The sequence below is a fragment of the Pseudorca crassidens genome, chromosome 1 (assembly GCF_039906515.1).
Source record: "Pseudorca crassidens isolate mPseCra1 chromosome 1, mPseCra1.hap1, whole genome shotgun sequence".
Lineage (NCBI taxonomy): Eukaryota > Metazoa > Chordata > Mammalia > Artiodactyla > Delphinidae > Pseudorca > Pseudorca crassidens.
The window spans coordinates 76,600,789-76,619,952 of NC_090296.1; the positions used below are offsets into that span (position 1 = coordinate 76,600,789).

The following is a 19,164-nucleotide window of genomic DNA, read 5'->3' on the forward strand; positions in this document are numbered from 1 at the left end:
CACCACAAAATGTGACCTCATAGTTACTGGTCCCTATTCCAATAGGATGGTATTGTCCTCGATATTGATAGTATTTTCAAGTTTGGGGTGGGAGGAGCTACTCAGATCTTAGGATACTTCATATCTGTGGAATGGACCATTGAGAAATGCCACAGGATTTCAGAGACGTCACCAACATCGTGATCTTAAAGAAGGAAGTGTAGAAAGCTGACTAAGTGTTCAAGGACATCTCGTGACTCATTTTCCGGCAGGATCCTCCCTAGGGTCACCAGATTCCATTTTAGACGGTTCGATACAATCAGTTAGACCAGGCCTCATGCAGTTGCTAGAGGCGTTGGGTTGCTCACAGTTGATCCCAATAGGAAGACTCCTTCAGGAGAGTCACAGCCAAAAAAAAAGACTTCCTCTCAGAAATCTCTCCTTTGAATCAGGGAGTTAATTAGACTATGTTTGTGATTCTCTGAGAAGCTTTTCAAGTATGAACAATCATCAAGAGGACTTCAGATATTTTGTGGCTGATGCAGGCTGATTCTTGGGCTCTTGGGGCACAAGAAGTATAAATGAGGGCTTCCCTTGTGGAGCAGTGGCTAAGAATCCGCCTGCCAATGCAGGGGACACGGGTTCGAGCCTTGGTCTGAGAAGATCCCACGTGCCGCGGAGCAACTAAGCCTGTGTGCCACAACTACTGAGACTGCGCTCTAGAGCCCGTGAACCACGACTACTGAGTCCACGTGCCACAACTACTGAAGCTTACATGCCTAGGGCCTGTGCTCCGCAACAAGAGAAGCCACTGCAATGAGAAGCCTGCGCACCACAATGAAGAGTAGCCCCCGCTCACTGCAACTAGAGAAAGCCCGTGCACAGCAACGAACACCCAACACTTAAAAAAATAATAATGAAGTAAAAATGAGACGGAACCATATAGCATTATTGGCAAGAGGATTGTGGGTAGACTGTTACAAGGTCATTTGCCAGACTGCCTTATAGAAACCCCACAGGCAGTTTCGTCAGTGGAACTGAGCTGAGGACTAATGCAGCTTGGTGTCTGGTGCCAACACACTGGCATAAAAGTGGAGCATGGAATATGTTCTTGAACCTTGATCTTTTCCTCACTCTCTCTCCCAGGACCAAGTCTATTTTAAATACAGTAGGCCAGGAGCAGAAGGGGGCAGTATTAGGTGACCAGCAGAGTTATACAAGTTATAGAGCTAGTTATTGATGGTGAGGGTGTTGGCTAACCACACACAGGGCAGACAGCAAGCAGTGCTTAAATGCCACACTAAAGAAAAGAAACAGCATCATTGGACTCAGTGGACCAAACAGCTCCTAGATAAACATGAGGAAAAGGCAAAGAACTCACAGCCTTGACCGGCAATAGCTGCTGTTGCTCGTTATGGAAGGGAAGGCAGGTCCTCTCGGTACATTTGCCTAAAAAGATAACACTCTTAGGGTAATCTTTTTTTTTTTTCAATTTTTTTTGTTTTTTGAGGTACACGGGCCTCTCACCGTTGTGGCCTCTCCCGTTGCGGAGCACAGGCTCCAGATGCACAGGCTCAGCGGCCATGGCTCACGGGCCCAGCAGTTCCGCGGCATGTGGGACCCTCCCGGACCGGGCACGAACCCGCATACCCTGCATCGATAGGCGGACTCTCAACCACTGCGGCACCAGGGAAGCCCTGTTAAGGTAAGCTCTGCAAGAGGGAGTAAATTACAGTTGTGCGTACATAGGAGAGAGCGTGTGTATGTATCTGTCATGGAGGATGTGTGTGAAATGGGTGGTGACTGTGTGTCTCTCTCTCCTACAGATGCCTCTGCATCTATAAGAAACCCAAGAGTTAGGTAGAGGGAGAGATGCTGTCTGCTGGGAGCAAGGGAGAAGGGCTTTGCTGTCCTTGACTGACCTCTCTACTTTGTTGGTCCTGCACACTCCAGGCTAGCCCATGGGAATTCAGTGCCCCCCTGTGGTTGGCATGGTTCTTCCTAACTTTCCCCAGCTCCCAGGTCCCTTCCTGAGTCCCCCACTGTTCTTTGTGATTCTAGCAGTAGCTATGGCGGGAGGGCCTGATACCATGGTCAGCAGTGGTCTGTGGCTCCTGCCCATTCTCAAGATCGGAGCTCAGAGGCTCAGAGGAGAGGTGGGGCGACTTCACAGACGTTGAACCGCAAACTACCGCCCTTTTGTCTCGGCTTCAGGCTTAGGACTCTGTTTCTCCCTTCCTCTCATTTTCAAGGAATGTTTCCCTGACTTTAGGAACAGAAGCCCAAGATAGCTAAGCAACGGTGCTATGGGAAGGAGATTAAAACTAGAAGAACACGGTCATGAGAGCCTTGGGTTGTCAGCTTGAAAATTCTGGAACTCATAAAGAGATATTAAAGGGTGATTCTCTAAAGGAACACACAAAGCAGTGAAACTACAGCAGGAGGGATAGATGTTAAGCTTTAATGAGTACTCCTCTAATAGGGAAAAGCCAAAGTGGGAGACATGACCTTTCTAGAGAGATTTTAGGACTAACTGGAAAGTGAGAGTCTATTCTGACCAGAGGCCAGGGGTGTGGTCAGGGTAAACCATGCCCAGAACAATGTAGTCGTTTGCACACTTTCTCCTCACCAACATCAGAATTTTCGGCCAGTTGGATAAATATACAGTAAAAGTAGAATGCTTTCTGTTTTTGACATTCAGTGAGTCTAAAGACAGTGACTCAGAATAAAACTGAAATAAAAAGGAAAGCATTGACAACTGGCGTCTTTAGATTTAGTCCTTAAGCATCCCCACAGACTGGGGGTGGGCATAACCCCTGTCTGCACCCCTTTGGCTTCACCTTTGCTAGTAACCATGGGCTCCTCCTCAGGTCAGCGGGGGGAATGTGAGGGTATCTGGCCGGTCGGCACACTCACACGTACCAGCCCACTCCAAATCTGGCAGCTGTTTCTTGTACCCTGTCACCCAGAGCCAGGGACCGTTTCCTCTGGTGAGGGAGACAAGACACTGGAAAGCTGTCGTTCAGGGGAGGGCGAAGTGGCATGAATTGTCTCCTAAGAATTAGTCTGGAGCTCTTTGGTTTTTGTTCCTGGGTGTATCTTGTTGACGTGTGTTCTCTAACTGGACTCCTGCCTGGCTCTGGGGTATTCACAAAACTCTGGTTTCCCTTTGATGCTGTTCCCCGTCTCCCCTTCTTCACAAATTCTTATCTTACAACTGCAATATCCAAACCCAATCCTCAACTTGTAAGCAAAGGAAAGGTGGAAAGCTCCAGGCGGTTGCTTCAGAAAATCATTTATTGGTGCAGAAATGGAAAGCTGGCTCAAAGCGGGAGGGCAATTGGAGGTCTCATTCTTTTGTTTTTGTTTCTGTTTAAATATAAAAAAAATAGATGGGGTGGAGAACGAGGGGTGGGGAACAGACACAGGAGTTGAGAAGACTTGAAAACTGATTCACATAAACTCTCTTGTGACTATTCCAACTAGCTTCCCCTCTTATCTGCTTTTCTAACCTGTATATCTTCGCTCCTATTTTTATCTTTCAACTCTCATGATTCTAATTTCCTTCAGTTACAACCTATCTCTCAAGGCTGAGACAATCAAGGTTCACTCCTGAATCTGGCTTCTAGTCACCATGCCCCAGCTGACTCAGCTGTCCCTCCTGTCCTATGGTTCTCATGCCTGTTCTTATTCCATTCTTCCTCATTTCCAGCTCATTCAGAAATCACGTTCATCTTCCGCTCCCTTAGAGCCCTCTCTGGCTCCTTGCTGGGGATTCAGAGCTTTCGAAAATGATCAAGATTGTTCCTTTTTCTGATCCTGATGTTCTCTCTCTGCAGCATTCCCTAGCTCTAGTCTAGCTCTCGATACAATATAGTTCAAACTAAAGATGGTTCCAGTCCTGGTTGGTAAGGATCTTGGGAAAGGAAAAGGAAATGGTCATTGGAAGGATGGCTGAAAGCAGAGGCTACAGGGGAATCTACAGGCCCCTGGGATGGGAGGGGGCAAAAAATGCATGACCCACCCATGCTTGAAATCTCCAGCCTCTGCTCACTGACCTCAAATGCTGATAGCATCAGTGACCCAGAAACATGTGAAGAGCCTCGGAATCTGGTTTTTTTTTTTTTTTTGCGTTACGCGAGCCTCTCACTCTTGTAGCCTCTCCCGTTGCGGAGCACAGGCTCCGGACGCGCAGGCTCAGCGGCCATGGCTCACGGGCCCAGCCGCTCCGCGGCATGTGGGATCTTCCCGGACCGGGGCACGAACCCGTGTCCCCTGCATCGGCAGGCGGACTCTCAACCACTGCGCCACCAGGGAAGCCCGAGCCTCGGAATCTAATGTGCTTCTCCTCAAGCCTCCTTTCTATAGTCATACAAACCCTCTGTACCAGAAATAGCTCTCTAACTTCCATATAATCATGTCCTTCCCAATTTCTCCTTCCAAAGTCTGGGCAAGATCACTGGAGTTGAAAGCAGCAGAGAATCGATGGTGTGTGGGACGTCTTCTGTTTGCCTCCCCAGACTTCTTTAGGATCTGCACCTCACAAGGCTAACCTGTCTGCAGTGCACCAACAGACATTTTCGTCCTTGGCTTCTTTGGTTTGGCTTCTTTCATTCTTGGTTTGGGTATGGCCGACAGGAGACGTTGGCGGTAGGTCAGAGAGTAGAAGGAGAGTGAGGGTATTCCTCTGGCTTCCTCCTGGTCAAGTCCCTGCAGGTTGCTTGCATCCCTGCACCAAGGCCACACCTCTTACTGGATGGCCCTCTAGTTTCTGGTAACTGCTCCCTCTGTTCAGCCTAGGTAACAGCATTATTATGCAGCCCCAGGGAATTACACCATCCCTTGTTGCTCTAAGCCCTGCCCGCACCTTTCTATATACTCCCTTTATTAAACTTGCCTCACTTATCCAATGTGTTCTCTGCTTTCTTATGAGACCCTAACGAAGAAGATGGGGAGGGAAAGGTAAGGAAGAAGGGAATCTACATCTTGAGCTTTTCTTAGAATCACAGAAACACGGGTTTGAACCCCAGCTAGCTATCAAGTCATTTCACTTTTCTAAATGCACTTCCCTAGACTTAACAGGGATAAGATCTACCTGGCAGGGTTGGGAAGGGGAGATAATGTATGTGAAAGCAATAGCGCAGTGCCAGGTGCTCAATGCAGAAATTCTATTATTACTACCTGTGAGTGTATTCCATGTGAGAGCATTTAATACTGAAGGGAAAATGGAATAGGATGGTGCTTCCGGGAAATTATTTCCCATGTCAGACATTTTTATTTAGCTTTGCCTGAAGCTTGCCTTCTCACTGATCCCTATGTGTGTACGCTGGGCTGGTGAGGAGGTTTGTGTATCTTAATTTATGGGGAGGGGAGTGGGATGGACAGAGGACAGACTGAGACAAGAATGAAACTCAGGAGACCTTGTCCATGTTAAGGCCACTTGGGCTTCCACACCGAAAATATGAGAAGGGGCAAAGTGGTAAGCTGTTGAGCTCACAGGGCACACCTTCTCTTTCCCAATTTCTCCACTAAGTCTGATATATTCCTCCATCTCGTGGGTCAGGGGCTGGGCAACAGCCACCCTGCTCCTCCTCAGTTGCACATATGTATATGTCCTTAGCAGCTTTTAAGAGAAGCAACACATTGTGGGAGTTACTCAACTGAAAGGCAAACTGTCCAGCAGGGAGGGGCTGGAGCCCTAGCGGCAGGTCAGGCATGCAGAAGGAAAAGCGCTAAGTCGTGGCAGAGCCAAGCGATCACCCCAGGCATTTCTCTGCTGCCTTTCTCCCTCTCCAAGCACACTGCTTCTTAATCCCTCAGCACAAGGCAGCTGGAGGGAGAGCAAGAGTGGCCCTGAAGCCACACAGGGCTCAGCGTGAAACGTAGGAACCAGATGGAAATAGGCTCCATTTAGCCTTATCTCAAGAGTCTGTTGGACACTTTGTGGGAGACTGGGAGTGGGGTGGGTGTGGTTAGCATAGGAAAAAAATCTAGATTCCTGTGGTTTCTGTTTTTTAACCTCTTCTCTCTAAATGCTGGGAACTCTGGCTCAGTTTCTCAACACCTGTACATAAGGTGGTAGTAGGTTGTTGGAATTTCAGCAACGCTCCCATGTCTTGAGAGGCATGACCTGCAACTGACAGAATGGCTGGGGGCCCAATTCCAGAAAAGAAGACTGCATCCCACACTCACCCTTCCTGCTCTCCACTCCACCACCTCCTGTACCAGGTATCTCCTAGGCAACCCGGAGAAATGAAGTATAGCATGGCTGAAGGGGAAGGATAAAATGGACATTTTATTACATACAGTAGGATAAACGGGACAAGAGTCAAATCTGGAGTAATGGTCTTTATATCAGTCCTCCAATTTACAGGCACTCAACTGAAACATCCTTTTCTCAGTCCTGCATGAGAAATGGCATCTCGCGTAGCGAAAAGCTGGGGTCCAGGTTACGGAATGATGCCTCGTGAATGTCACTTTGTCTCAGTGAAGAAATGTCAGAGGGCTAAGGTCATTTGGGAGGCATCTCTTGGGGGTAGGGAGGTCATCTTAGATCCATCAGAAAAGTCAGGAATCTCTCAGGCCCACAAGGCAATAAAGGCCATGAAAGCAAAACCGGCAGCTACACAGCCCCACTTGGCCAGAGGGGCTTCAGGACCTGCGAGCTCCCGGGGCAGAATTTCCAGGAAGGTGACATATAGGAAGGTGCCAGCTGCCATGCCTTCTAACACAGCCTGGGCCAAGCCTTGCCCCCCTTCAGAGACTCCCTGAGGCACAGCCAGCCCTAGGGCTAGGCCCAGGGGGGACATGAGAGCTAACGACAGTATGGAGAGCATGGCCCAACGTGATCCAGTGCCTACCTGCACCAGCCGCAGTCCTACACCAAACACTACGAGCCCCTTGTGAGCCAGGATGGCAAGACAGAGCTGGACGGTAGCTGCGACTGTTGGCTGCAGTCCCACAGCTAGACCTTCAAACACGGAGTGAAAGGAGAGTGAGAGCAAGAGGACGAGGGCTCGCAGGGGACCTCGTGATGGTGAGGGTAGAGGTCCGTGGCTATGGGGTTCAAGGACATTAGCCATACCCCATTCTTGCTCCTGCACTTTTGATCTTCCAGCAGCCCCAGGACAGCACTGCAATGCCAGTGACTCCAAAAGGAAGACAAAGAAGAAGCCCAGGGAGATGATGAGCTCTCCATAGGGATACTCCATCTAGGAACAGAAAGAGGGGTTGTGAGATGGGAAAGAAAGGGAAGAAATTGCATTGGATGGACATGGGATTGGGAGACTGAAGAGAATGGGAAGTGTGGTAATAGAACGAAAAAAAGGGAAATGAAGCCAGGAGTAGACACGGACATTCGACAACAAGAATACCACAGGGACTAAGGGAAACAATATCAGTAGGTTTAAAAATATGGGAAAATGATATGAAGCATGTCAAAGGGTCCAGAGAAAGAATGGAAGACTAAACAAGAGTTCTTTCTGGGGTTTCATAAGCCCAAAAGGATTGGGTGGCTCCTCTTCTCCCCCACAATGCCGCAGCTGAGGAGCAGAAGGAATTCCTGGAATTCCACACATAAATCCTCTCAAAAAGGTCTGGGCATTAAAGGCATCTCTGGTTCTCCTTACTCTCCAGGTAGGGGCTGGTGGGAGATACTTACATAAGCTGAATCAGCATCATCAGAATTCCCCTCACTGTTTGTGCTGTTCTAGGGAGAAAAAAAAGCACAAATTAGACGAGGGAAAGAGCAGCTCAGCTTCCTGTCCTGTGCCTTCGGCTCCATCACTTTCCTTAAAGGCCAATCTGACCTGTTTCCATCATTCCGCGCAAGAGCTGTCATCTTCCCTGTTGTTCCTCCCGTGTCCTTGGCTTCATTACTTTCCCCCTTTCTTCATTACTCTCCCTGGTTCTGTTCATCATTCTGGCCTCACAGCCCTGCAGCTCAGCAACTCTGCTGCTCACCTGTATCACCAACTTCTGGATCTCTGATTCAATTCCCTCCAAGGCTTCAGCAGTCATGTGCATGAACCCCGCTCCCAGGAAAACGCCAGCAGAAGTGCAGCTCAGGAGGCTGAGGACCCGGTGGTGACGACCTAGTAAACAGCAGGAGTTACAATCCAGCTGGCAAAGAGGAGACAGACAACAATGACTAAAGAGCCACAGGCAGCACCCCATGTCCCAAGCTTGGGGATGATGAGAGAATCAGAGCAAGATATCAGGACAGGGTGACAAGGCTGAGTCAGACTTAGGTTATGGGGACAAAGACATGGTCGGGCTGTACCTGTGGCAGTCTGGAACCATTTGAAGCAGATGGGGAAAAGGCCACAGACCAGAGTGAGAACCAGCAGGGAAAACAGGCAGCCAACTTTTACTCCTAGTAGTGGCTCCATCCTTATGGTACAGGGTAAGTAGAGGCCTCAGGATAACAAATGGAGTGACAATCTTCGCAGCAGGAGTGGGGTCTCAGGTGGTCAAAGCCAGAGCCTCCACTCTTCTCCGTTTCAGAAGGCTATTGGGTCTTCTGGTCTGTGTGGCCTCTTCTTGCGCAGACTTGCATAGAAAACTTGCTCAGCCCCAGCTTCCCGCCCTTCCCCTACATGGAGGCCCCTCCCCTGGCTGACGCCTTCCTGAATTTAGAAATCAGAAACTCCGGACTCCCTGCCAGGCACAGCCTGGTGCTGTGTCTTCTCCTCCTTTTGAATGCTCTGACTAACCCAAGGGCTGTGGAGTCTTAGTTCTCATCTGGGGCTGTTCTAATCCAAAAAGGGAGTCTATGGTAGCTCTCCCCGGCTGTTTTGTGTTGGGGACAATCTGGTCCTGCCTCACTCAGGACATTTGATCTAAGTCTTCCATACCCTCTCTACCCCACCTCAAGTCTTATAGGTTGCTATGCTGATACCTGAACTGCACCCTTTCAGAGGGGATTTGGGGCCACTTGGGGTGAGGAGGGCCTGGGAAGTGGAGCTGCCAGCACTCTGTGGGAACTAGCAGAGGAGGGGGACTCCCCTCTCCCGTAACCCCAGAAAAATAGCTCCAGGCATGGAAATGTCTAGAAGGAAGATTTCTAGTATTACAACATCAATACTGTTATAACTTTTGACTATGCCTGTTTCCTGATATAAATTATAGGAGAGGGACTGAGAGTTTTAGGACAAAGAAAGTTGCTCTAGCTCTGAAACAGCAAGGCCTAAGGGAAAACTGAAGGCTCCTGCCTGGATATATGAAGGTGGAGATAGATTCAGGCCTGAGGGGAATCAACTCTTGAGAGAAATTTATGAAGTGAACTCTGAGGGAGCTGAGAAAGTTGAAAGGAAAGGAGAAAAAAACAGAAGCCAAGCAGCTGCTGATTCCCCTATTCAGGTGGCCTCCCTAACAACCCTGAGACCTGTTGAGCCAGTTCTCAGGGAGCTGGGGATGGCTTCCCCCACTACTCCAGATTATCTCCAGGACTCCGTGGGAAGTCCTGGAATCTGGTGGCAGCAGCAGGATTCTTCCAGGACAGGGTGAGCTGGAGATGTGTGTGGGAAACACTGAAAATCTGAGGATTCTCTTCATTATAGGATAGGCCATGACAACAGACTTCTACACCTTTTAAGAATCACAAGATCCACTTCCATTCTTTGAAAACTTTTAATTATTATTAAAACCTAAGCAAACACAGCTATATAGGGGTACTGTTGCTGAAACTCAGCCTCTGTTCACCAGTGCTGAACAGAGACACAGAGACAGAGTTTTCGGTGAAGTATAAAAGAGTAGCTTTTATTGCTTTGCCAGGCAAAGGAGGCCACAGCAGGCTAATGCCCTAAAGACCGTGCCCTCCCTTAAGAGAGAACAGCAAGGGGTCTTATAGTTTGGAAGAGGAAAATAGGGCCACAGATAAGGATAAGGGTAGATGCAAGCTTGCATTCTTCACTTCTGGAAAATTTCAAAGCTCGTGTTAGGTGCTCTCCTCTCCAGACTGGTTCTGGTGGTCCTTGAGATTATCGCACGGTGACCTTCTTTCTGGAATGAACAATGCTCACAAGGGAAGGGAGTGTTAGGGAGTGTTTCCTTGGAGGAGTAAACACCAGGTGCATAGTACAATTCTAGCTAGAAGGCAATCATTTGCAAAGTGCAATTAAACAAGAAAGAAAAGCATCTGTGAAAGGATGGCCGAGTGAGCTAAAAGAATAAGGCCTACTATAATGGAGGCTATTTTAACTAGTTTTTTGCTGTAAAAGTACCAGCACTCCCATCCTGGATACCAGGTAGCTTCAGCCTTGGCAGTCATGATAGAAGAAAACACATGTTACACATCCTTGTCAACTCTCAGGGGGATCTTGAGCAGGTGATGGAGGAAGCTCAGATGGCGTGATCACAGGTAAACGATCTCCCCAGGAGCTGACACGGGCACAGCGATACAAATCCCTATATAAAACAGAGGGTCAATGTGGGCTGCAGGTTCTTGCTACCTTCCACTAATTTTGGTCACACCCTCTATACCTGCCATGTCTGCGGGCTGTGATCACAGCATGCTGCATATGCCCATCTGGACAGCACAGGTGACAATGCACATGGCGTGGCCGTTTAAGAACAGGCTGAGTGATTCGGGGCCAGCGATTAGCCTCCTCCGGAGACCCTCGAGCAAGGATTACCATCGAGAACTTTTCCTCCTTTGGCTTCTTGTTCTAAGATAAGGATATAGAGATGGCTTAGAGGTAAAAGACAAGGGAAAAAAAATTTTTGAACCGCACTCATACAGCGCTTTTCATATTCTATAAGTCATGCACATTCAGGGCCTAAAATCTCCAAGCTATTCTCTGAATTTTCCAAATCCTCCCACCTCTGAGTCTTTTTCATTGTGCCCTCCCAGGCTACTTTCTCCCTACCACAGTATTCCCAGAGTACATACCCAGCTGAAGGGGATGGGATGGTAGGCCTGGGAAAAGCTACAGGCCAGGGGCTTAGAGGCTGTCAACTGGGGACAGGGAAGTTCATGGGGACACTGTGAACACAAACAAAAGACATGACGTAAGACAAAAGAACAGATCATAAAACCGAAAAACTAAGAGTGAGAGTCAAGAAGGGCTAGGGATAAGGGAGCACAGGAGCAGAGGGTAGGAAAGCCAGAGGAATCACTAAGAAAGAAACTGGACAGGGACACAAAGTAGTGGAGGTGGCTTAGCTTTACTCTCTTACTTTTCCTGGCCACAGCTGAGTTCAGATCTTTGCATGCTGGGAAAGGGAGAAGTAATACTCACCGGGGCAAAGACAAAACCAGGTCGAGGGTCCAAAGGTGACTTCTCTTTTCCCTGAAATCAAAAAAATTAGGTTGGGCCTGAGGGGTCTGTTCTCATAACTCAATCTCTGCACTCAGTAAATTGAGGACTCCTCTAACATTCAATTCTGGTAATTATTAACTATGTTCTTTGAATTAAGCTGGCTGCTTCTTTAATACTCCAGACAAAGAACTTTCTCTTTGCAGCAGGAGAAAGGCAGAAACTTGGCACATAGTATGGTGCTCTCCCTTGTCAGCAACCTCCACTCTCAAAAGGATCCCACTCTAAATAAAACAATTAAATTTATGATTATACACTGGCTCATACTGTCCCAAAGAGATAAGGTTCTCGGCTCAGAAATGCCCTGGATCAGGAGTCGGCAAACATGTTTTTTTTTAAAAGGCCCGGAGAGTAGGCAAAATCTGTTTCTTTTCTAACTATTCAACTGCTGTTTGTACTGTGAAAACAGCCATAGACAACAGGCATACAGCCACAGACATACAAACAAACACGGCTCATATAAAAACAGGTGGCGGGCTGGATCTGACCCACAGGCCCAATTTTGCCAACCACTACCCTATATCATAATGACTTCATATGCCTACTATCTTGAGAATTATCCTCACCATTGTATGACAGAGTCCCTTCAGTTTTCACAGGCGTGCCAGTAACTGGTGAGAATAGGTAGGGTATGGAGGGTAAGGTGAAAAAAGAAGAAAGAACCTTACGTTAAGGACCAGGTCCCTGGCGTCCATGAGAAGGGAGTGCCCAGCTTTTGTTCCATTCTCCACCAATATCTAATTACAAAAGCGGAAAATAAGAAGCCCCAAATTACATGAAAACATAAATGTCAGTAGCTCTGTAAGCACATTCCCAGATGGAATAGGGATCCTAAAGAAATGGGCATTATATACAAGATGTGGATGGGGACCCTACAAGAGGGACAAAGGGATCTATATAAGAGAAAAATGGTCAAGAATGAAGACAAGCTCCAATGGGGAGAAGGAAAGCCATGAAACCCATGAAGCTGTTTTAAAACTTGAAGGGAAAAAGGGGTTTCTACTCACCAGAAAATGACCTGTCTTGCGCCACAAGGTTTGGACTACGTCAGTGCGGTTGGCCTTGCTGGGCAGTTCACTGAGAGAAAAGGCTGATACCACCACATCAAATTGTACCTGGTGCACAGGACAAGGGACATGACAGACCTGACATCTCCCTCTTCTAAGAGTACAACAAAGGTCTATCCCACTAAATTTCTTCTGCTTTCTTTTATTTTCTAACACTTAATGCTAGGTTGCAAAGCCAAGGCCACAGTTTTCCATGTGCATACTCCACATTTAGCATACTTTAAACATCGCCACTTGCCTTGGGTGATACAGGTAGAAACTGTCTGAAAAAGACACCTGGCACATAAGGCATCCCAGATCCTGAACCACCTGTAGAAGTAGAGATGTGGCAACTATGAGTGTACAGGTGTAAACTGAAGTGACATTCCGATAAGAAACATGGCCTCGAGAACAAAGAAAAACGCTAGCTGAGGGTGAGATGCAATAGAGTAAGCAACTATAAAAAAGGGCTGGGAGAATACTGGGTCACCTGTCCTGTTATTCTTGTCCTACCCATTCACAGTCCAACAAAGGCCTCCAGCACCTTCTGCTGGACTATCGCATTGGAAGATCAGACTCATTTTTAACTTTTAGCCCTCTCCACTACTCCCCAATAAAAGACCCTCTCTTGTACTCCTTTGCTTTTTAAATTCCTTCAACTCTGGAAAAGCCCTTCCTTATACTTTGTCCTCACCTTTCAGTAGCTTTTCTGCCAATTCCAACATGGCTGCTGAGCTGTCCACGCACATATATTCCCGTAGGCTCTGGCCCCAAGTACTATGAGCAGCCCTAAAATGGCAAAAAATAAATCGCCAGCCCTCATGACAGAATCACCCTTGCGAGAGACCCCTCTGTTCCCAACCCACCCCTGGAGAAACACAGTGCTATGTTAAAATAGTTGGAAAAACTAACAGTGTTATTTTCTTATTTCATTTACAACTCCTTAAAAAAAGGCAGACTCAAAAATTATTTGTGCACAAAAAAATCTTGATGATATGTAAAACCTCCACCCTAGACTAAATTCCTTTCCTTTTTTATCCTTCTAATCATGGATCTTGTTTTCACTTGACATTTCTTTATGTTCTGACCCTAATCCATATACCTTCTCATGCCTTGTCTCATCTGAGGGAAGAAACATTCCAGTCCCCAACTTCCCTATTCTCCCTCTGGTTCTCCAGTCTCTTGATATTGACGTCGTATAAGCATGGCTCTCTAGAACTAGAAGTGACAGAGAAAGAGAAAGAGACTCACCAGGTGACAGAGCCAGTACCTGAGCCAAAGTCCATCAAGGTTTGCGGCTGGAACTCTGGAAGTCGAGCTTGGATCTAAAGAAATATACAACACCCCACAGTAGACGCTTGGTAAACATGAATTAGGGGGCCACAACAGAGAAAATGAGATATGAATGCCTTTTAAGATTCAATGTAAATGCTTTATAGAATAGAAAGCTCTTAAAACAGTGCTTCTAAACCTTTCTTGGGTCAAAAATTCCTTTCAGAGGATAGAGAACCTAAAAAAAAAAAAAATGCACATGCAACGTCCCAAGTATCCTACCCCAGAAGACTACTTTATGAATAAAAGAACTGACGGTAGGAAATTGAGCGAATTTCACCTCATGGAATGCCCTGGAGACTGCTGCAAAGCCACCATCCAGTCTTGCTGCCATATACACCAGGCTCAGTCCCTCACTGTAGCTGCCAGAAAAACCAGAGTCACACCACTGGGAAACAACCTCTATCCCGTAGCTACCCTCTGACTTTTAGGAAATGAAATCTTTGGAAAGGGCTCTTCCAGCTCAACACTTTCACTTCTCAACACAGAAGAGTCCTAGGGAAGCTTACAAGCCAGGTCACTTTTTTCAACCACAAAATTGTGTAACTGTACTTCCCCAAGTCTCCTTCTTCTGCAGCCCTTCTAGTCTCCCTTACCTCAACTCTTGCCAATGATAGGTAGTTCTACGCAGAGCATGCAGCACTTCTCCACAAAGTTTTTCCATCTGACATGAGTCTGGGGTGAGAACAAGGACTGGAAGTGAGGACCTAGGAAGAACAGGGCTCAGATCCAATATTTGAATAGACTGCCTGCCCATTCATCCCCAATTCCCACCTGGGAAAAGCCTCAAAGCTTAAGAGAGAAATCAAACCTAGAGAAAAGTTTCAGGTAAGAATAACAATGACCACCACCACCACCAAAGTGTATCAGATAGTATATTTCCTCTAACAGCAGTTTATTCAACTCAACCAACTCTATCCCACAGGTTTGTTCTATATTAAAAGGAGGTATAACAAAAATTTAAAGGATAGGATAAACACAGTATTTTGTGGATTTCTTCACCTCCCCAAAACTTAATATTGTGACGTCTCCAATCCTCCTATAGGGAGGAAAGGGGCTTGAAAAACTAAAATCTCATGATTGTGTTTTGTTCAGTACTATCTTATCTACCGAACACCTACTATGAACCAGATCCTATGAGAAGTTCGGAGAATACAAGATGAATAAAAGGCAGGTCTCTTAATAAGAGACAACTCATAACCATAAAAATAACCTGATAAATTATTCTCCTTTCCCTGCAGTGGGTTTTAGTACTGGACATGAACTTTATTTTACTTGAACAAAAACTTAGATGGTCTTAATCCAGTGGACTGGGAGGACAAAGCCAAAGATCTAAGTTGCGACAGGATACTGAAGCACTCACTGACTTTTACTCAAGCCCCACGCGCAATCTCTGAAATAATGTCTTCTCTTAGTAAGGCATCATTGTAATAACTGCTCTCGCCAGAAAGTCACATAAGAAATTGCAGTATCTATTTAAGAGGCTGCAAAATTATTTCTTGCTCTTCATTTCCCTCTGCTTTTTCAATTTGGCCTACTCTTTATTCTTAAGCCCTACCTGCGTTTTCCAGGAATTTTTTCTCAAGATGGACAGCCCGTCTTTGCAACTCCTCTGGCTCTACAGGTAAATGCCGACTCCAGAGATAATTGGTCAGTGCTTGCACCTGCTTCTCCATATTGGGCATCGAGCTCTCTAAGGACCAAAGATGAAAAGTGGAATCACTTGCACGCAGGCCCACTTTCCGCTTCTTCTCGAGCCTCCATTTCCCCCCGTTACTCACCCAGCAGCAGTAACTGCGCGGCGTCAACCAATACTTGCGGCAGCCGCACGCGCGACAGCTGCAGGATGCCGGGGTGTCGCCGATGGGACCTCTTCCCCAGGAAATCAGACTTGTTATCCACCTGGGATACGCCGGGCACGAGGGCAGCGAGCGCCTGCAGGCCGGGAAAGAAAAGCTGATTGGGGGGGCAGAAAGCATGGCTGCGGACGCTGGCTAAGGGAGGGGCGGCCGAGAGCGGTCCTCCTCGGAGCGGAGCTGTTTCTGAGACCCACAGCCTCTTCGACAGCAGGGAAAGTAAGCACTCACTCGGGACTGGGTAGCTAGTCCGAGGCCGCGGCGCCATCTGCCTAATGTCAGCAGATACGCCGGTCCTCTAGCGCTCGCCATGGAGCCAGAGGTGAACCGGAACCGGAAATTTAGGTGCAGTGACCCTCTCTCTCGCCGCGGCGAACATCCTCCGCGGAACGTCGGCGAGGGACAGAATCAGCCAATGAGGAGAACGAGTGCTTGCTAGTAGCCAATAAGCAATCGATATGTAAAGCTCCTTGAAGAGCGTACGTGCGCCTCAGTTCGGACGTAGCGAGCCGGAAGCGAGGTGGCCTCGACTCTGTGTTGGGATTTGTCTCCTCCTCCAGGAATCTAGAGGGCGGGAGGGGGAAGGGGCGGGCCCTTTGCTGCGGTCTCTAGAAACGCGTCCGAGACCCGCGGAGTTTGTGTTTGTATTAACTACCTGTGGTGTTTTTTTTTCTCTTCTGGGGAACGCTGAAGTCTTGGGATTTTTACCTTCTGTGTGAAACGGAGAGAATGCAGTATCGGAAAGGTGAAATAAGGAAAGCCAGATTTAGGCGTCCGAATTTAACAGGATAATAGGTAATACTAGATATAATGTTTTTTGCATGTTAGATTCTCTTAATATTAAACCAGTACTCTTAGATAAATAGCCACCATGAGAACATTATGTTCCAGGTAGTGTGGCAAGCACTTTTATATGGTACTACCTCATTTAGTCCCCACAATTCTATAGGGTAGATTACTTTAACCCCATTTTGCACCCAGTGAAAGTGAGTGTTCAGGTGGCTCTTACGCCCAAGATCACAGAGCTTGTTAGGTGAAAACAAGATTTAAACCTCGGCAGTCTAAGTCTGATCGTTACCTTTAAATATATGCTCTACTGCATAATGTTGGTACTTAGAATGCAAGTTACCAAGTGCCAACTACAGATTGGCACTTGCCATCTACCTCTACAGGGATTAAATCATGAGCTGCTGCAGCTGCTGAACTTTAACACTCTGAAAGGAGTTCAGGGTGGAGATCAAGAATGAGGCACTCTGTGCTCTGGAAAGAACTGGCAGAGAAGACCTTCAGAGAGTTAGATACTTTCAGGAGATGATTTTTATGAGCCCAATTCTTGCATCTCCGCATATCTAGAAAAGCACTAAAATATTTCTTGGTGAAGTCTGCTTCTCATGACTAGCAGTGACCTTCACGAGAGTAGCAGCAACCTTCTGCAAAAATGTGTGCTTGGGACCTCCTGGCGGTCCAGTGGTTAAGACTCTGTGCTTCCACTGCAGGTGACACGGGTTCGATCCCTGGTTGGGGAACTAAGATCCCACATACCGTGTGGCTTGGCCAAATAAATAAATAAATAATTTAAAACGTGTGCTTGATTGCAGGTATCCCCCGCACCCCTCACCAAAATCACATATATACTGACCTAACCCCCTGCCTCTTTGGAACAGAGCTATCTGAAATGCTGTCTCCCGGGCTATACTCCTCATTTTGCCCCCAAATAAAACTTAATTCACAACGCTCACATTGTGCTTTTTTTTCAGTCCACACAAGTTAACTAAGAACAATAAGCTAAATGTTCTGAAGTATTAAATTAACATGTAGCATTAAAAAGAACTTACCCAGTCTAACCTCTTGATTCCTATAGCAAACACATTAGTTAACTATGGTGTATTTTAACCTTTTGGGATAGAAATCTGGTGGCTGGATGGGTAGCAGTATTGTCTTTGGTGTAACTGCAAGCGTCCAAATATGAAAATTATGTGATAAAGTATGGGGAACTATATCAGTTGGAGAGTTAAATGTCTGGTTTGCATTTGGGTTATTAAACTTTGCTTCTAGTAAAGGAGGCCTTTCCATAATCTGAGTGCTCTGGAAGGAGACTTAAGGGGCACTTAAGACCGCTGTTGTAAATGCCCCACTCACTGCTCTCCTCCCTTTCAGGTTCACCTTCTCTCCCCACCACCCCACCGCTTTGATTCATGCTGCCACACTTAGTCTCATTTCTTGTGACACTTTGTTTTACTTTATATTGCTGGCTCAAGTGTTAGCAAGATAAACTATATCACTGTAGGTTAGCTATAGCATAAGATTGGCTATATTATTTTTTGACATAGGGAGGTAGCAGAACATAGGGATAAAGTGCTTGGCATCTGGAGTCTGGCAGTCTGAATTTGAATTCTAGAGCAGCAAGACAATAATAGTTGCTATCTCACAGGGTTATTGGAGTGAGGATTTAATAAGATAATGTCTGGCCCAAAGTAAATGCTCAATGTGTTTATGCTATTATTATTATCATATGTATTTGGGGAACTTAAAGGGACATGATCACATTTTAATTTTTATTATGAATTCATGTCTTATTTCCAAGACAAACTTGAAAATGGGGATATTTGGGACCAAGCAAGACAAGGCACTGGAGACTGAGAAGTAATGAGCAGGAGAGCTTGGTGGTGCCTCTGAATGTCCCTCCTGCTTTTCCTTTAGAACTACCAACATAGATGTGGCTTCATTTATTTTGACACTGGCCTAATTAGGATTGTTCCCTTCCTTCAATAATACAACATCTCAAAAGCTGACATAGTTCTGAATTTATGTGTCTTTGTTCTTAAGCCAAAGTGTTGTTCATAAAAACAAAATAAAACAAAAACCTCCACGTCAGCCTCCTCAGGGATCAAGGATGTCCTTGATCGAAAACAGTGCACATAATTTTTTGTGCATTGATGATGCTTAATCAATATTTGTTGATGATGTTAATAAAGTGATATATTTGTTTCCATGCTTGGAAAATCTCAGCAGGATAGACTAGGTTGAGGAGCTGAGTCTAGTCATTTAACCAGGTCACAATCCCATAAAGCATAGATGAGCCCATTTCATACCTAATCCATGAATTCTACCAACTTAACACTGATCATACTTTGACCTGGGTCATATTTCCAATTAGTGGCTCTACATTTAAAAAACAGATAAAAGTATGGAGAAACTAGACAATATTAAAGAGAAATACCCCCCCAATTAAGTAAAGGAAAATAAGAAAGATTCTTTGAGGAAGGTTTGGATAAGTTGGTTAGAGATGGATAATGAGCAATGGAAAGAGCTAATAATTAGATCTAGAGAAAGTCTCGGTAATGAAGATGTGAAGCAACTGGAATAATATCTTGGGAATAAAGAAATTCTACCATCAAAGATCCCAAGTAGTGCCCTTTTTGTCGCTTTCTTCTTGTTGTTTTCCTTTTTAAAATCTTCTCTTAAGGCATTATTTGTTGTGTTTATTTGCATTTGTGTGTCTTCTAGATTAGTCTTTATCTTTTAAACAATTTTCACTTTTATTTTTAACTTTCCTGAATATGTCACCCTTTTTTCTGAATTTTTTATTAATTTTGATACATGTTCTTTCATGTCTTGTATTATTTTCTTAGC

General features: G+C 46.1%; 2 protein-coding genes and 1 long non-coding RNA gene across 5 annotated transcripts in view; 1 reads left to right on the top strand and 2 right to left on the bottom strand.

Annotated features, from left to right (window-relative positions):
• Positions 1-10: 10 nt before the first annotated feature.
• Positions 11-9,437, bottom strand: SLC39A2 (solute carrier family 39 member 2). Of its 2 annotated transcripts, none has more exons than XM_067741473.1 (4): positions 8,261-9,437; positions 7,942-8,072; positions 7,640-7,687; positions 11-7,190 (listed from the first exon to the last, which is right to left on the bottom strand). In XM_067741473.1, exons 1-4 carry the CDS (start codon positions 8,367-8,369, stop codon positions 6,558-6,560), a joined length of 921 nt encoding a protein of 306 aa, XP_067597574.1. In that variant the 5' UTR covers positions 8,370-9,437; the 3' UTR covers positions 11-6,557. The 2 variants fall into 2 exon arrangements, with proteins under 2 accessions (XP_067597574.1, XP_067597584.1); XM_067741483.1 differs by having other exon boundaries at positions 7,051-7,190; positions 7,640-7,682.
• A 153-nt stretch (positions 9,438-9,590) lies between these two features.
• Positions 9,591-15,916, bottom strand: METTL17 (methyltransferase like 17). 2 transcript variants are annotated; one of them, XM_067741406.1, is made up of 14 exons: positions 15,763-15,916; positions 15,457-15,610; positions 15,234-15,368; positions 14,272-14,350; positions 13,956-14,037; positions 13,595-13,668; positions 13,038-13,132; positions 12,603-12,673; positions 12,305-12,412; positions 11,966-12,034; positions 11,220-11,270; positions 10,871-10,963; positions 10,462-10,646; positions 9,591-10,386 (listed from the first exon to the last, which is right to left on the bottom strand). In XM_067741406.1, the coding sequence occupies exons 1-14, from the start codon at positions 15,841-15,843 to the stop codon at positions 10,281-10,283; spliced, it is 1,383 nt and encodes a 460-aa protein (XP_067597507.1). In that variant the 5' UTR covers positions 15,844-15,916; the 3' UTR covers positions 9,591-10,280. The 2 variants fall into 2 exon arrangements, with proteins under 2 accessions (XP_067597507.1, XP_067597512.1); XM_067741411.1 differs by lacking the exons at positions 13,956-14,037; positions 14,272-14,350 and having other exon boundaries at positions 13,614-13,668.
• Positions 15,917-16,115: 199 nt separating this feature from the next.
• The window catches only part of LOC137229472 (uncharacterized), a 28,985-nt gene continuing 25,936 nt past the window's right edge, over positions 16,116-19,164 (top strand). Inside the window, exon 1 of the long non-coding RNA XR_010945699.1 lies at positions 16,116-16,326. This is a non-coding gene — a long non-coding RNA (uncharacterized lncRNA). The remainder of the gene's footprint in view (positions 16,327-19,164) is intronic.

Excerpts from the sequence above, each read along its gene's own strand:
- SLC39A2 (XM_067741473.1), bottom strand. The coding sequence starts at position 8,369 with ATGGAGCCACTACTAGGAGTAAAAGTTGGCTGCCTGTTTTCCCTGCTG. Across the intron at positions 7,688-7,941 it reads TCCAGAAGTTGGTGATACAG|AACAGCACAAACAGTGAGGG; the intron begins GTGAGCAGCAGA and ends TTTTCTCCCTAG. Across the intron at positions 7,191-7,639 it reads ATGATGCTGATTCAGCTTAT|ATGGAGTATCCCTATGGAGA; the intron begins GTAAGTATCTCC and ends TTCTGTTCCTAG.
- METTL17 (XM_067741406.1), bottom strand. The coding sequence starts at position 15,843 with ATGGCGAGCGCTAGAGGACCGGCGTATCTGCTGACATTAGGCAGATGG. Across the intron at positions 13,669-13,955 it reads TCTCCAGGGCATTCCATGAG|ATCCAAGCTCGACTTCCAGA; the intron begins GTGAAATTCGCT and ends ATATTTCTTTAG. Across the intron at positions 12,413-12,602 it reads TTCTACCTGTATCACCCAAG|GTACAATTTGATGTGGTGGT; the intron begins GCAAGTGGCGAT and ends CCTGTGCACCAG.